General features: G+C 37.9%; 1 protein-coding gene across 1 annotated transcript in view; it reads left to right on the forward strand.

The window, feature by feature from the left end:
* Positions 1-17709, forward strand: part of DDX24 (DEAD-box helicase 24) — a 92699-nt gene that overhangs the window by 58825 nt on the left and 16165 nt on the right. The window contains exons 4-8 of the mRNA XM_053697520.1: positions 676-829; positions 6619-7134; positions 7751-7826; positions 11368-11556; positions 12499-12628. Coding sequence (XP_053553495.1) covers positions 676-829; positions 6619-7134; positions 7751-7826; positions 11368-11556; positions 12499-12628 — 1065 coding nt within the window. The remainder of the gene's footprint in view (positions 1-675; positions 830-6618; positions 7135-7750; positions 7827-11367; positions 11557-12498; positions 12629-17709) is intronic.

Genomic DNA, 17709 nt, shown 5'->3' on the forward strand with positions numbered 1-17709 from the left:
TTAGTTGCAGCCCTAAACTGGAGTTGAGAAACACTGCATTACATTAGAGGATGCAATTTATGCACAACTAGAACTCTGTGCTTAACTCGCGTAATTGGAGCATAAAGTTGTGCTTGGGAGCAGCAGAGAACTGGAAAATGACAGGAACTAACAAGAACATTTTTTTTTTTTTTTTTTTTGCTCTATGATGTCCCTGTATTTCCAACATATTTAATTCAAGTAGTATAAATGTATTGTCTTGGGCTTTACTGTGCAGATACATTTTTAATCCTAGAGATAGTTACTTGTTTTATTTTTTTTTTAATTGCCACCATATTATAATCCATGCCGGGAGACATTCGGTATGATCACTGTCTTACAAAACGCAGTTTGGTACACATTTCATTAACATACACAATGAGTCAAATCAAGATCTTTCTCTAAACTGCAGTTTGCTAGTAAGTCCTTGGCAAAACCCTTCTTTAGTGAGCACCGCTTGCTAAAAAATCTGTTTGCTAGCTTTCACAAAAGTTAGGAAATTTAGAGCATTATGTGATTTTTGAGCCATTTAAAAATAATTGAAATTTGTTTATTGTGTTGTAATATTTTGCAGCTATGTTGGTAAAAGTTATTAAATATATCACAAAACACAAGGTAAACTGAACAATAACAAATTCTATGATGCATCTGTTGTAGGTATCAAGACAGCGATTGTTGTTGGAGGAATGGCTCCACAGAAGCAGGAAAGGGTATTAAATAGAAGGCCAGAAATTGTGATCGCAACACCAGGCCGACTTTGGGAGCTTATTAGAGAACGTCATCCACATCTTTCAAATCTCAAGAAGCTCAAGTATGTGCAGTTCCTTACAGTCTGAAGTGTTAGCTTAATCTCCTGCCTCACATATATTTTGGTTTCCCTTGATCCCTTGAGGTGTGTTTAGGCTTTAACGTTGACGTATATACAAGTCCAAATGGTCAAAAAATTTGCTGCTCTCAGATTTTTAGGAGGCACAGGCTGGGTCAAAGTTAATGTGCTGATAACCAGTCAGGGAGGCTGTAAAATAGCACAACAGTAGTTAAAGGGCTACTGTAAGTAAATATTTTATGCCTGTTACTAACTAACTACCCCAAATACGCTTTTTATCAATAGCATTTCATTAACATATCTCTACCGTATATCAGAAATCTTGTCTGCAAATTTAATTGTTTTCCAAACCCACTCCGTGGGTATCCTTTGCTCTGTACCAATCCGTTTACAATACCTAGGTTTCAAAATGGCGCTTTAAACACAAAGTTATTGATTTAAGTATTTTGAACACGCAGTGCTGAAAATAGTGGGCAGGATAACGTGACATCATTGGCAAATAAAAGATATAACTTTTAGAACGTTATGAAACTTCGTTTTGGAGAAAATATAGGTCAGTAGGTTTTAATTAATGTTTATTAACTTTAATATGTTAGTTGTTTAGCTTAAAAATTATAACAGAAAGTAATCCTTTAAATTACAACTGGTACCCTAAAGAGTTGAGAACCAGGGAAAGTGCATCTAAATATATTTTAAGGAAATAAAAGTTTAAGTTAAAAGAATGGTTTGACAAACCTCAATTAAACAAATTTAATATATCGCTCATCTTTTAAAAAAAAATAAAAAAAATCTATATATAAAATATCTCTATACTGAGAGAGATAAAAACTATAGCTTTTCCATGTAGAAATAAAACTTTGGATGCTATAGCACTTTGGCTACTGGGATTTGTGAAATGCTTCCCATAATGTATCTCATTAGTTTTGTGTGTGTGTTTTCTTTTGTAAAATGATGATGGTTCACAGTCCTCCATAACATATGGGATATATTTCCCGCCACTAGGAGGAGGTCAAGAACCCATGCAAGAGCTTTAAAGCCCTTCCATCTCAGTTTTGTTCTTGGCCTCGTAGGAGATGGTTGAGAATAGAGGTTGTTCCAGCTACTTGCTTATGGGTTACAAATTGGGAGCTCAGACCTATGTGAGACCCATAGTCCCTGGGGAGTATCATTTACAAAGAAGACATAAAAGACGCTTCACAGCAGCTGACTGATACAGGGACACATGAATACCCTGTTATGTGCACAGCATTTTTCTAATGGGACTTCAGCCAAAACTACTCTGAGGCGTTGTGGGAACTCTTCCCTAGCCTCCCCCTGAGTGACTCCGGTATTTCCTATTGCATTCCTCTGCGGTACTAGATATCTGCACTGGATGGGCTCTCTACTGGATACTGCTGCATTGACATGCCTGATAAGCCAGTGGGGGGTGCTGCATAAGGTAATTGACTTTACACAGCACAAACACAGACCAGAGGCTATTTTTAGGCACTCTGACACAGGTACAGCATAGCCAGGGGACTTAACCTAATCTCCTCATGACACAATTTGTTCTCCATATCATGTCTACTAACATTGGGAACACTCTTAGGGAAGCCTCTGACTCTTTTTAAACCTCTGGCAGCTTTAGGGATAATTCTTTAAGCACTTTGAAAAAATTGTGTATGGTCCTATAAGAGAACCGGCAATAGCTTATTGCATGATGTGGTTCAGTAGTGCAGGCTCCAGTTAGGATGGGAAACATATTTTGATAAAGTTTATCGGATTATTATGGTTGGTGCACTTTATTTTATTCAAAAACATCCCAAAGTGTTTTCTTATTTCTGATTCACCGCCCTCTTTGTGTTCCGTGGCTTTTCTCTCATCTATCCAGAGCCTCTGTGACTAGATTTAGTCTTCAATAGTTGGGGCCTGAATATTAACATGCTTATCTGATTTCTAGTGCCTGCCAGTCCCAGGAAGGGGTGAGTACTGCCAGGGGGTAATTAAGGGCCTTTCTTATTTTTTGGTGCTTTTTAAGCTTTCTACATTGGGAGATTGTACAAGTGTCTGAGCCAGTGGTGTTATAATGTAAAAGGCTCTATACCAGTTTTTCTCTGTACTGTTTATTATATAAGGTGTCATTGTATACTGTACTGTTATGTAAGTACAAACATGGAACAAAATGTTTCTGCCCCCACTGATATTTCTTTATAGGAGTCAGTTTCTGATATCACTCTAGTTAAGTATATTTATTAGCATATGAACCTCCTAGGTTTAACTTTCAACTAAGAATACCAAGAGAACAAAGCAAAATTGACGATAAAAGTAAATTGGGAAGTCGTTTAAAATCGCATGCCCTTTTTAAATCATGAAAGTTTTTTTTTGGACTTTACTGTCCCTTTAAGACAGTCACTGGTGGAAAAGGAGTCCTTTCTTTCTCAGGATAAAAATCCAATGGAAAGAACAGAAGAGGAAATTAGTTTCCTTAGGATATCAGAACTCCCTCCTCTTCTCAGAATCCTGAGCCCTCCAAGTCAGCTTGGTTCTTCATGGTGAAAGAACAAGCAATCCAAAAAGTCCAACACCACCACTAAATCAGCATGAAGGTGCGGCCCCAGAACCAGAATCTGAGCAGATTAAATCTCTTTCAGGAGGCCTGGTGCAGGTCAGTCCAGGACCCCTGGGTTTGAAACATAATTTCTCAGGGTTATCGGATAGTCTTCAGGTCCAGATCTCCTCAAGGGCAATTCCTTCTGTCACATGTTCCCAAACTTCAGTCAAAGGTGGCTGCCTTTCTAAAGTGTGTTCAGGAACTAGAGTATATGGGGGTAATTATACCAGTACCTGTATCTCAACAGCGTCAAGGGTTTTACTCCAATCTGTTTATTGTCCCAAAGAAGGAAGGGACCTACAGACCTGTCTTAGACCTAAAGACGTTACATATGTTGGTCAGAGTTCCCACTTTCAAGATGGAAACAATTTGCAGAATCTTGCCCTTAAGTCAACAGGGTCAATTTATGACTACAATAGACCTCAAGGATGCATACATGCACATTCCCATCCATGGTCTGGCTACCGCTCTACACATCTTTACAAAGGTGCAAGGTGCTCTGTTAGTGGTGATCAGAGCTCAGGGGATTTCAATTTCACCGTATCTGGACGACATACTGATGCAAGCTCCTTTTCTGTCATTAGCAATTACTCATACTCTCAAGCTTCTATTATTTCTTCAAAACCATGTTTGGAAGATCAATGTTCCCAAAAGCTTGTTATATCTATCCTGTTACAAGGGTAACATTTTTAGGAGTCCTAATAGATTCAGCCCGTATGCGTCTTTTACTGATGGAACCTGCAGGTTAAAACTCCAGAGAGCATGTCTCTTCTTGCAGAGTACTCCATTGCTGTCTGTAGCTCAGTGCATGGAGGAAGTGGGTCTTATGGTAGCCCTTTGCCCGCTTTCACTTACGTCCCCTTCAACTATCCATGCTCAGTCAGTGGTCAAAGAATTATCTACATTTGGAGCTACACATCCCTCTGGATAAATTTGTCACACAATCTCTGTCTTGGTAGACACAAAGTCCTTCTTTGACCCTTGGGGTATCTTTAGTTCATCCATCATTGGCCATTGTCACGACGGATGTTAGGCTGGGGGGCAGTCTGCAATTCTCGAAGGGCGCAAGAAGTTTGGTCTCCTTTAGAGGCAAGGTTACCAATAAACATTATGGAACTTCAAGTGATTCTTTGAGCTCTTCAGGCCTGGCCTGTGTTGAAGGAGGAGAAATGTATCCGTTTTAATCAGACAATATAACAGCAGTGGCCTATATCAATCATCAAGGAGGTACTTGCAGTATGCTGGCAATGCAGGAAGTCAGTGCTCCCTTTCAGCGATTTACATGCCAGGTGTGAGCAATTTGGAAGCAGACTACCTTAGCCATCAATCAGTCCATCCAGGAGAATGGTCTCTCCATCAGGATGTATTCAATCAACTTAAATCACAAACTTCACAAATCACAAAGTGGTGTGCAAGATCAAGAGATCCAAGGGCTCACAGGTGCATTGGTTTGTTCATGGGAAATCCATCTAGCATACCTGTTTCCTCCATTTGTTCTTCTGCCGAGAGTCATTGCTTGGATCAAACAGGAGTCAGCATTAGTAATATCAATTGCTCTAGCCTGGCCAGGTATGCGGACCTAGTATAGATGTCCTCAACGCCTCCATGACGATTTCCTTTGACACAAGACCTGTTATCACAAGGTCCTCTTTTCCATTAGGATCTCAAATCTCTAAGTTTTATGACGTGGAGGTTGAAAGCCTCGTTTTGAGGCATAGAGGATTCTCAGACTCTGTGATTGATACTCTGATACAGGCCAGGAAACCTGTGTCTTAAAGGATTTACCACAACATTTGGAAAGCATATTTTGTGTGGTGCTCCTCTAAGGGATTTTCTTGGTGTTCCTTTCGGATCCTGAGAATTCTTCAGTTCTTATAAGATGGCCTTAAAAAAGGTTTTATCAGCTAGTTCCCTGAAAGGTCAAATTTTAGCTTTATCCGTTCTTTTTCATAGGAAGTTGGCTAAACCTCCTGATGTTCAGACCTTTGTTCAGTCGTTGGTTAGAATTAGGCCAGTTTTAAGACCTATTTCTCCACCCTTGAATTTGAACCCAGTTCTTCAGGGTCCTCCCTTTGAACCAATGCACTCCATGGACATAAAACAGTTGTCTTGGAAGGTGCTTTTCTTGTTAGCTATCTCTTCTGCCAGAAGAGTTTCTGAGTTGTCCTCATTATCCTGTGATTCTCCATCTTTGATTTTTCACAAGGATAAGGCTGAACTGCTTACCAAATATAAATTTCTTCCAAAAGTTTTTTTTTTTTTACTCATTAACATCAATCAATAAATTGTTGTTCCTTCTCTTTGTCCAGACCCTGCTAACTCTGCGGAAAGATTGTTACATAATCTGGACGTAGTCAGACCTTTGATAAGGAACAACAAGCGACTAAAGACCTCAGACCTCCAAGCGACTAAAGAGTTTAGAAAAACTTCTAGTTAGTTTGTGCATTACTCTGGGAATCATAAAAGACAGAAAGCTACCAAGGTAGTGTTGGCATCTTGCCTGAAACAGGTGATTCACAAGGCTTACTTGGTGGCAGTTAAGTCTCCTAAATGTATTACAGCTCACTCTACCAGAGTAGTGGCAACATTGTGGGCCGCTAAGAATGATGTATCTTTAGAGCAGATTTGCAAAGTTTTCACATGGTTCTCCCTAATATACTTTTTCCAAATGTTATCATTTTCATGTCTTTGATTCTTCGCAAGCAGCTTTTGGCAGGAAAGTCCTTCAGGCCGAGGTTCTCAGCTAAATAGGAATTGTCAGAGAAAGTATTTTCCCACACTATGCGTAACATAGACCATCAGCTTATCAGCATATGTTATGGAGGACTGTGGATTAAACAAAAGATGTGTGAAAGCTTAGGAATGATGATGGTCCACAGGCCCCTGTCCTCTTCATTGGGCAACAGTTCTAATGACACCTCTATTTACCCTGCTTTGCCCTTCATACCTTTCCTAGTCTCTACTCTTCTATAAATAAGAGGTGGGAGGGTTTTAAAAAATATTGTATAGGTTCTTGACCGCCTCCTAGTAGCAGGAAATATTTCCCATATATTATGGAGGACTGTGGACCATCATCATTCCGAAAGAAAAGAATTTATCAGTTAAGCATAAATTGTTGTTTTTTTTAACAATAAATATATACAATCAATTTGTTCTCAATTGTCCTTCTGTCTCTGTCCTACAGGTGCTTGGTCATTGATGAAGCTGACAGAATGGTTGAGAAGGGCCACTATGCAGAGCTGTCCCAGCTTTTAGAAATGTTGAGTGAAGGGCACTATAATCCCAAAAGACAGACGTTTGTGTTCTCTGCCACACTCACTCTTATCCATCAGGCTCCTTCTAGGCTGACACAGAAGAAAAAGTTCAAGAAAATGGATAAAGAAGGCAAGCTTGAGGCTCTCATGGAAAAGATTGGCATGAAAGGAAAACCTAAAGTGATTGATTTAACTCGGAAACAAGCCACTGTAGAGACACTGACTGAAACCAGAATTATCTGTACCAGTGACGAGAAGGACTTATACCTGTATTACTTCCTGCTCCAATATCAGGGAAGGACCATGGTCTTTGCAAACAGCATTGACTGCATCAAACGTCTTTGCTCTCTTCTCACCATATTGGAATGTAATCCACTACCCCTGCATGCAAATATGCATCAGAAGCAAAGGTTAAAGAACTTGGAACGGTTTGCTGAACGAGAAAGGTACCAGTGAGCAATATATACTTAAGTATTAGTAATAACACTTCCCGATAGATTCTCTTTAAATTTAAACTCAAACTTTTTCACTCTAAAATATTATTTTATTTACATGATGCTGAAGACTTTAGCAGTTAAACATATTGTGGGATGGATATATATATATATATATATATCCGAAGAACAGCCATTTGGTTGTCTATTTGCTCTTTTACATTGTCTGTAAACCACTACTGGACTTTATGGCTTAAGAAGCTATATTAAGCTATGGCCCATTAGTGTCTTTTACAGACTTTATCAAATCTGTTCACTGAATTATTTTGATGGAAAAAACACATAAAATGTTGAACACAGCATCTCTGGAGTATTTAGGATAATTTGTATTATTGCTGTTAAATTGTGCTGACAGAATGAACTTGCTTTCATGAGATGAGAGAGCTTTGTTCTCAGATCTCCCAGAAGCCATATTATTATTTCAACATGAGAGAAAAGAATTGTGTGATTCACATCTATCCTCTGACCTTGTTACGTTTGCACTGACAAATATAGGAATACACATCTAATTAGATGGATAACAATAGCAATAATTCAGATGTTTGAGACATTTTATATTTCATTGCAGCTGTGTCCTCCTCACCACGGATGTTGCTGCTCGAGGTCTGGATATTCCAAATGTGCAGCATGTCATACATTACCAGGTACGTTACTTACTCTGTGTTTTATCATTATTAATAATAAAAATGGTTGAAAACGTTCTTGTTATGGTATGTCTTGCACTCCTATTTTTATGTTTCACACCTGTGGTCAGGCAGAAAAATCATACCACACGTTCAAGGAGCATTTCGGCATGCATTTTAAATTAAGGGGAAACAAACTTTATAGTACATTGTCCCTGTAAGGGTGTAATTGTGACTGAGGAGAAAAGAAAAAGTAAGGACAAAAAGGAATATGTGTAGCATTTCTAATTGTGAGAAGACACACTTTGAAAATGGAACTCATGCTGCAACTGTTCTGACAAGCTTACAATTTATGGGTAACAAGTCACATGGCCCGGAGTTCATAGAGTGTGGAGAAAATGGTATGAACAAAGGCAGATATCACCTTAGTTGCAGAAACAGAAATTAGAAATATTGATCAGCAATCTACAGAGGTAATCACTGAAACATACCAAATTACTATTAGGGGATATAAAGTGATTGAAAAGGGTGTAGCAGCAGTAAAAAGTAAGCAGATGTAGAGGAAAATGGATAGCAGTGGTCAGAGAAACATGACAAAATTAACACTGGAGAACAGAAAGGAATTAAACAGGGTATTTCATTCAAAGACAGAAAAACCAGCAAGTCATTCAGAGCACAGTATTTTAAAAATCCAAATTCTTTATTATAATATGGGAATGGGATACAAGGTGATAAAAAATAAGATGCAGCAGGTAGTGAGCTGTCTTACGCGTTTCGGCCGTAAGGCCTTATTCATAGACATAAGCCCTGATAGGTACAAACTTAAATACATGTAAAACCAAGGTGATTGGCTGCTGCACATGAAAGACTGAATTGACACCTCTGATTTAAAGAGAGTACAAAGTGGAATAATACTATATTTGAAACCATTATATATATATATATATATATATATATATATATATATTGTAACCCTCTATTTACAAAACATACAATGCCTTAGCTATAAATAATAGAATGACATATTAAGTTGTTCTAAATCAAATACATAAGTCAATAAAAAATTAAAATGTAATGTTTGATAAGGAGGACACTGCAATAGTACTAAGGGTAACTGATGGAATGGACAGGACCATAGAGACATTTGAGAGCTATTATTAGACAGAAATTTAATGAGGCACCATCAGAGTGCAAGGTTAGAGGTAATAATTTTAGTTTTAAGCTATGATGTAACAGATGTGGGATTAGAGAAAATTTAATAATTTAAACCCTATTAAGGCAATTTGATTAAATTTAGGTAAATATCATTATGGTATATTAATTCTTATCAGTACATCATAAATCAACCTAACATTGCCAAATATTAATTAGGTCTCCATCTATGTTTAAGCCCTTTGGTCTTCTTGTTTGTAAAAGAAAGATCCAAAAGGCCTCCCTGTGAAGGAGTCTGTTGATTCTTTTGCCACCTCTTGCTTTACTGTATACACATTCAATAACTTGCCATCTGAAAGTTGAAACATCTTGTGCATGGCAGTGTATAAAATGTCTTGCCAGATCAGAGCATTATCTCCCATTGCTAATGTCATTAAGATGTTCTCACCCTAACTTCTCGGGTGGAACAGCCTGTATATTGTACCATACAGTGTGTACATTCTATTAGATAGACTACAAAGGGGGTTCGGCAGTTAAGAGTCAAGATTATACACCTTTTGTGTATACCGAGATTGAAATTGTGAGCTAATTTTAGCATAGGAACAAGCTATACATTTAGAAAAATGACACTTAAAGTGCCCCTTGACTGTCAGCCAGCTGCTCTACACCCCCTTCGATTTTTTTTAGGACACTGGGAGATACCAGATTACCTATGGTGCAACCTCTCCGAGAGATAAAATTGCAACCATTACCTGCATAGTCTTTAAGGCTGTCTTCTGCAGTGACTATGGGCAAATGCTTGGCAATAATCCCACAAATATCATTAAATTGAGGGCTAAATGTGGTTGCAAAAATGGGTTTGGAATTATCAAATATTTTCTTCAATTGGCTATCGGAATTATCCAACAGGGAGTTTCTATCCAAACGTGAGACCTCTAGGAGTCCCTGTTTAAAGTTTTAGTCTTATACCTCCTTTGGATAAGAGCCTGTTTCATTTTTTCACTCTCCGCTAGGAAGTCAGATTCATCCGAACAATTACATTTGCCTAGGGTGGCAACTAGTGGCATGTAGGGTAGTGTTGGAAGAAATTGGCTTCCTGTGGAGAGTGCTGGTAATCTTAGTTGTATTCGGATTCCCTATTAAGGTAACATCCAAATAAGGTATATGAGTTTTATGAAATTGATGAATAAACTGTAAACCATATCTATTACAGTTTAGGAGTTAGACAAAATTGTGGGCCTCCTCCTTAGTACTAGACCAAATAAAGAGGAGGTCATCTATGTAACATTTAGACATCTGAATATGTCCTCTAAATGGGTTTACCTCACCAAAGACTTGGGACCTCTCCCAAACGCCCATATAAATATTGGCGTAGGCCGGCGCAAAGTTTTTTCTCCCACGGCTCTGGAGAAAAAACTCGCCATCAAATTGAAAAAAGTTATGTTTAAGCAAAAATTCCAATACCCTGCAAATGTAATTTCTTAGGGTAGGATGGTAGTTACTGTGTTTAGTTAGAAATTTATCCACAGCCTCTACTCCTAGATTGTGAGGAATGGCTGAATAAAGACCCACTACATCTATTGTAAGCCAAGAGGATTTATCATCCCATTCTATGCTATCCAAGTTAGAAGGTAGATGCTTAGAGGCCCATTTATCAAGCTCCGAACCTCCCTGCTGGCGGCCCATTGGCCGCGAATCTGCAGGGGTAGCGGCGTTGCACCAGCAGCTCTTGTGAGCTGCTGGTGCAATGCTGAATACGGAGAGCGTATTGCTCTCCGCATTCAGCAAGGTCTTGCGGACCTGATCCGCACTGTCGGATCAGGTCCGCAAGTCCTTTGATAAATATGCCTCATAGTGTCTTGGAGGTAGGAGGGTAATTGATACACAAGAGGTAGAAGGAGGGACTCTACCCATGAGGATAGGTTCTCAAGAAGAGAACCTATCCCAGAAACAATGGGCCTTCCTTTCACCTCCTCCAAGGACTTGTGTACCTTGGGGAGGTGATGGAAGATGGAAATAACTGGGTTAGAAACCAGAAGATAATTATAAGTATCCAGATCAATTAAACCTTCATGGTAGCCATCATCTAAGATATCCAAAAGGTAGTTATTAAACCTCTCTGTGGGGTTCCCTGATAATCTGGTATAGACATCTGTGTCTCTAAGCTGAAGGGCTTCTGAGATATAAAGTTCTTTACTGAGGACAACAATAGATCCGCCCTTTTCCGCTTGTTTGATGACTATATAAGACTTTAATGAGGACAATGCCTGCTGTAATTCAGGTTTAAGATTCGGATGTCTTTTGTTGTATTTCATTCAAGCAGTAGTAAAACTGTTGAAATGGTTTGGTGTGTGTTAGTATTTAACTGCCTTGTAACTGATCTAATATATATTGTCTGTCTTTCGTGTAGATCCCAAGGACGTCAGAAACATATGTTCATAGAAGCGGCAGAACAGCTCGAGCTTCTAAAGATGGCTTGAGTTTGCTTATCATTGGACCTGATGATATGATCAATTTTAAGAAGATCTGTAGGACCCTGGAGAAGAATGATGAACTTCCAATTTTCCCTGTTGAATCCAAATGCATGAAAGGCATCAAAGTAAGACAGAAGCCTTATTAAAGGGACACTGAACCCAAATGTTTTATTTCATGATTCAGCTAGAGCATGACATTTTAAGCAACTTTCTAATTTACTCCTATTATCAATTTTTCTACGTTCTCTTGCTATCTTTATTTTAAAAGCTGGAATGTAAATCTTAGCAGCCAGCCCATTTTAGGTTCAGCACCATGGATAGCACTTGCTTATTGGAGGCTTACATTTACCCACCAATAAGCAAGCATAACCCAGGTTCTCAACCAAAAATGGGCCGGCTCCTATGCATCACATTCCTGCTTTTTAAATAAAGTTAGCAAGAGAACAAAGAAAATATGATAATAGGAGTAAATTAGAAAGCTGCTTAAAATTGCATGCTCTATCTGACTCATGAAAGAAAAAATGTGGGTTTAGTGTCCCTTTTAACATGTATAACTTGTCAGCATTGTTTGCACTTTGCCTGATTATTTGACATTAAAGGAACACAAAAGTCAAAATTAAAGTTTTATGATTCAGATAGAACATGCAGTTTAAAAAAAAAAACTTTCCAATAACGGCACGCATGCTCAGTCTTTTTATATGCACATTTTTAAGTGCACAGTATATATGTATATGCATTTTGTGATTGGCTGGTCGCTGTCACATGATACAGGGGCATGGAAAAATGCATTGTCGTTCAATTATGAGTTTGTCAATTATTCAATTCTACTGTATTTAGTGGTCCTTTAATGAAAAGCTTTATTTTTTAATCATTCTCATCTGTTATGAACAATTTTAGGGGGGCTAAATTGCGTAACTAAAGTAAATTTAGATATTTTTTCTAGTATTTCCTCTACAGCTGATATAAATGAAGGCAATTTCATGTACCTTTAATGTGTTCTTGTTATAAAAACACTCTATTGTGGGATGATCATGTTGTTGCTTAAGTCTGGTTATTTATTTCCATAGGAACGTGTTAATTTGGCACAACAAATTGAGAAGATAGAATACTTCAACAGCAGAGCAAAACATCAGAATTCCTGGATACAGCAAGCAGCAGATGCACTTGAGATAGATTTAGATGATGACGATTTAGTAGGTAAGCAACAGCTTCTTCATTAATTGTAACTTAGGGCCTGATTCTCTAAAGCTCTCCAGATGAGATTTTCTAAAATGCTCCTCTGGCATTGTGCGATCAAACAAGATTCTAGAAAGGCAAATTTTTGCACAATGTCTCAAGGGGTGATCTGTGAATTTCTGGGTGTGAGAGACAAGCACAGTACAATATATTGTATTTAACCTTTTGTTATATTCATTTTGTCCAAGTTTTATTACATTTGAGCTTTTGCATTTTTCTGTTCTAATGCATTTATAAAAATAAGGAATATGATAAAAAAAAAAAAAAAATAGCAACACAAGTCTACACCAGCAGTAATATAATGATCATATTTACTATAGGTCAGATGGCAAAAATTATTTAAATGATTTGACTCTTAAAAGGACATTAAACACTTCACAATATTAATATAAATTGTTTAATTGCATGTATTAACACATTTGCAATATACTTTTATTATTTATTATGTTTTCCTTTCCTGTAATTTATTTCTGAATATTGTGGGCTTTCCAATTCATGTTAAACATGGAAGTGCAAAGATGGCTATATTGCCCACAGTCATTGTTTGGACACTCTAGTAAACCTTTTATAACCATTCCTAATTGTCTCAGCAGAAAAGGTACCCTAAGTTACAATATTACAAAGCCCATGTACATTAACTTTACCCTTATTTCTTTCTAATGATACAGTGAGTCCACGGATCATCAATTACTGTTGGGGAATATCACTCTTGGCCAGCAGGAGGAGGCAAAGAGCACCACAGCAAAGCTGTTAAGTATCACATCTCTACCACAACCCCCAGTCATTCTCTTTGCCTCTAGTGCAAGGAGGAGGTGAAGTAATTAGGTGTCCTGATTATGATTCTTCTATCAAGATTTTTTTATTTTGAAGTCAGAGCAGGATTGCTCTGATCTTCCATCACAAATTGAGTGTAGCTGTACGCCACGTTACTCTCTTCAGCAGGGCTGTGGTGGCTTTAAAGCAGTTAGGAACGTGTAAAAATGTTGCTGCCCTGGTATAGAAAGCCTGAGTAGGCTTACTCTGTCTTTCTTTTTTACACAGGTCTCTGTGAGGAGTGGCATCCTCTCATACTTTGTGAGTTGTCTGGCTGCCGGACTGCTAGAATGCAGGTAAGTGCCTTTTATCTTCTAAAAGTTGGGAGATTGTGCACTTTATATATACTGCAACACTGTTTGCAGGGATGAAGGGGTTAAACAGTGTGTAGGGCTCTGTTTCCTTAACCTTTTTATTAAGAATAAAAGAAGGAATCAGATGAGCGATACAGGCTTGTTTGACAAGTGTGTGTATATATATATATATTTTTTTTTTCTCTATCGGCTTGGACCGCGCACTTTATTAAGCACTACTTATCCTCAGTCCGATGTGGCTCTCCTTCATGTATATTCCGCTCTTAGTTAGAGCGGTGGGGCTGTGTAGTCCGTACGTTGAGAGGATTAAGCTTTTTCTAATCCTGAGTCTTGTTGCCGCCCTTCCTAAAAGCGCCATGTTGTTTAGCCGCAGGGAGGAAGCGGCCACACGATTTGTTTTGCGCTCAGCTCTTAGCCACGTGACTCCAACTCTTTGCTCCGAGAGCAGAGCAGTGAGGATAACATGGAACTTATATGTGTTAAAGGATAATACTTATGATTTAAAGGAATACTTCTGGCTTAAAGGATAACTTAAATGTTTTTAGGGTAACCTTTATCTAGGTGAATCTGTTACAAAGTTAAGGATCTGAGGAATCCTGCAGTTTGTAGAATACTGGCTCCTAAAAGCCCTAAAGTGATAATATATTAATAATTCAGAAATATGGCTTGTGTCTCTCGCCTAATTTTTCAAGCAGGCTCAGAAATAGTCTTTATATATGTTATGGGTTGTGTTTTTATTTACAATCCTTAAAGTGACAGTTTGGTGCATTTTAGGAGAATCCCTAATCTAATTAAGTTTTCTTATATAGATTATGTCTTAGTCTAGACGTATCTTTTAAAGTGACAAAACAATTTTTATTGTTTACTTTGTTCTTGGAGCGTAATGTCTGCTCCTTCGGGCACACGTCTGTTCTGAACTACATTATAGAGTTTTTATGAAAATCTTAAAGGGATTTTCCTTTTAATTTTCTCTGAGCCCTATGTCTCTCAGGATGATACTAGCTAGGCATTGCCACAGTTTTCTCCTTAATGTCCCAAGCCTTTACGGTGTCATTTGCTTGTAGAATTGTTTGCCCAGGTGGCTTTTGGCGTCTGTGGCTTTTTCTGCCCTTTCCTTTATTTAAGGGAAATCGCAAGAAGTTCTTTAAGGAATCAGATAGTAAGGGGTCTGCTCCGTTTGCTGCTACCCATTTTCTCCTCCGATTTGGACAGTGTAATTCCTTCTGTTACTGAAGTAGTTCTCTTCAGATTTAAGCCTAATCTCCCTTTTATTTAGGAAGGGTTGGCTGCTTGGAAAACTTCGACTCTCCTGTCGTTGTCAGTCCTCAAGAATCTATTGAATTTTATATTTACTAGGATTTATTTGTTAAATTTCCTGTTCTCGACCGTGCTAGAGAAGTTTCTCAGGTATGGGAGAAGTCAGGGATTCCTTTTCCCCTTCTCCTGTCTGTAATAATCTGTCTCTTTTAAATATCATGGTGCCAAAGGTAGTGGCCATTGATATTCTGGTTAAGAGAATTTCAATCCTTATTTAGGATAGCTGTACATTTATGACTCTTTATGGACAAGTCTGGTGTGATGGTATTGTCTTATTCCATTTTGGTGGACTCCATAAGGAGATCAATGTCAGAAAGGCTGTTAGATCAATAAAAAAAATTTTTTGTTGCTTCTCTTTTTTTGTAGCGCAGGAGTCTTCCCCTTTATCTTCCAAGAAGGAGCAGTCCAAGTCCTCTGGGATTCCCAGTTAGTCTTGGATAAGGGGGAAGTGCTGTCTTAGCCTGCCGGGCATTACAGCTGTTCAGCTGAGAAGCCTACTTGTGGCTTAGTGGTACAATGTAGGCCTTATAGTTCTGCAGTGGCAGATTCAATTTTTAGGATTCCTCCAAATCCACACTTCTGGCATTTCCTTTTTAAGGATGAGTACTTGTTTGGACCTGGTCTGGCGGTATTATCCTCTGACTTGCGGGTGAAAAGAGTTTTTCTATCACTTGTCAAGTGGGTAAGACTAAAGGAATGTTTTCTTTTTTCATCAGGGGTCATGTCTTTTAGACCAGTCTCAGATTTTTTCCTTTGGAGGCAGATTTCTCTTTCTAGAGTATCTGCAATTCAGGTACGATGAGAGTGTGAGTTCCAGCCCCTGTCTGGGAACAGGACCTGGGTCTTTATCTCAAGTATCTTTAAAGTAATATCCATTCTTTTTTTGGTTCTGGGTCTGTTCATAAGAACATAGACTGGGGGGATGTGTGTTTATTGTTCCCATGTTTCGGGATCTTCGCTAGCTTATGGGTTTAGCAGCCGAGTAAGACTTTTAGGTCCTGGGGTAGTACAAGGGTGTTCTTCTGGACTATAGATGGTTCAGGTGTCATCCTTCCTTCGAACTATCTCCTTTTCAAGAGATTTTGTCCAATCTACTTTCCCATGGATGGGAAATGAACATGGAGAAGTCTTCCTGCGTTCCATCTTCATGGGTGGACTTTTTAGACTCTGTATTTAGAAGGTTTTCTAACAGAGGTCAAGGATTTATTTATTTTCCTCTCTCTGCAGTCTTTTTTTTTTTTTTTTTAAAGCTTTATTGATACTAGTTCTCCAAGTTACAAAAATAAAAATAAAAATACATTCTTCATTATTCATGTTTACAAAATAAACTTCTTATAGTACCATCTATAGTTATGAACTAACTAATACAGAGTTAACTCTTATAGCTAGAGTTCACATAATTCTCCTGACAACAAACACCAATAATCTTATCATCTAATATCTTAAACATAACCTTCTTCTTATATTGAAACAGAAGGAAGAAGAAAAAAATAAAAGATTCCAAATATATTAATTATAGAATATCATGATACTGGGGGGGAGAGCGGAGGGGGAAAGGAGAAAAAAAAAAAATTATAATATTTATAAGGACCCCCCTCTCCATTTCTTCCCTCTCTCTCTCTCTCTTACTCCTCTACCATCCACCCCAACTCCGCGGAAATACTCCTGCTATGATATTAATCATTACATATTCTGTGTTCCTAAACGCGGCTGTCAATTGAATTTGTATATTCAGAGGTAATGATAGGATTAACTTTTTCCATTTCTTAAAGAAGAATTCTTCTAGCGGACTAGATGGTTCTCGTGAGTCATATTGTTCTAGCATACACTGTTTAACTACTCCATTTTTACATGCCACCAGTTTAGGAGCCTTTGTCCCTTTCCAATCCTTCAAAATTAGATTTCTAGTTATATAAATTATAGTATTAATTAAGTCATTCTCTTTAGCTCTGTCTGAATATTTTACTAGAAAAAAAACATGAAAATTTGTATCTCAAATTCTATATCGAGCTTCTTCTTGAGCCAATAATTAATTTGTCTCCATAGTTGATTTACTTTAGGGCAGCTCCAAAAATAATGAGTGATATCCGCTTCCTCTGCACTACACTTCGGGCACATTACAGTAGTCCCGTACCATCTGGATAAATTTCTATTAGTTATATAGACTTTCCTAATTAGCTTCAAGTGTGATTCTCGCCAATTAGTTGGAACCCAAAATTTATAGTTTAACTTCAAAGATTACTCAATATCTTTTAGGGTTAAATTTGGGAACTCTCTATGCCATTTATCTTTTATCACCCGTAAATGCCCTTCATTATTAAATGAATTAATTATATTGTACGTTATTGAGATTGATGTCTTGCCATTTTCATATAGCTTAATGACATTCTCTAACACCCCCAAAGACCAATTGGGATTATATTTGGTTTGTAAACTATTAATGAAGTGGCGTACTTGTAAAAAAGCAAAGAAATCTTTCTTCGGCAGATCGTAAATTTTAGCTAGATTTGTGAATGAGTTAACTAACAGGTCTTCCGTCAGTAGTTGTCTAACAAATATTAAGCCTTTCCTTTTCCATCTATGGAATACTGTTTGTGA

This window comes from Bombina bombina, chromosome 1 (assembly GCF_027579735.1).
Source record: "Bombina bombina isolate aBomBom1 chromosome 1, aBomBom1.pri, whole genome shotgun sequence".
Classification (NCBI taxonomy): Eukaryota; Metazoa; Chordata; class Amphibia; order Anura; family Bombinatoridae; genus Bombina; species Bombina bombina.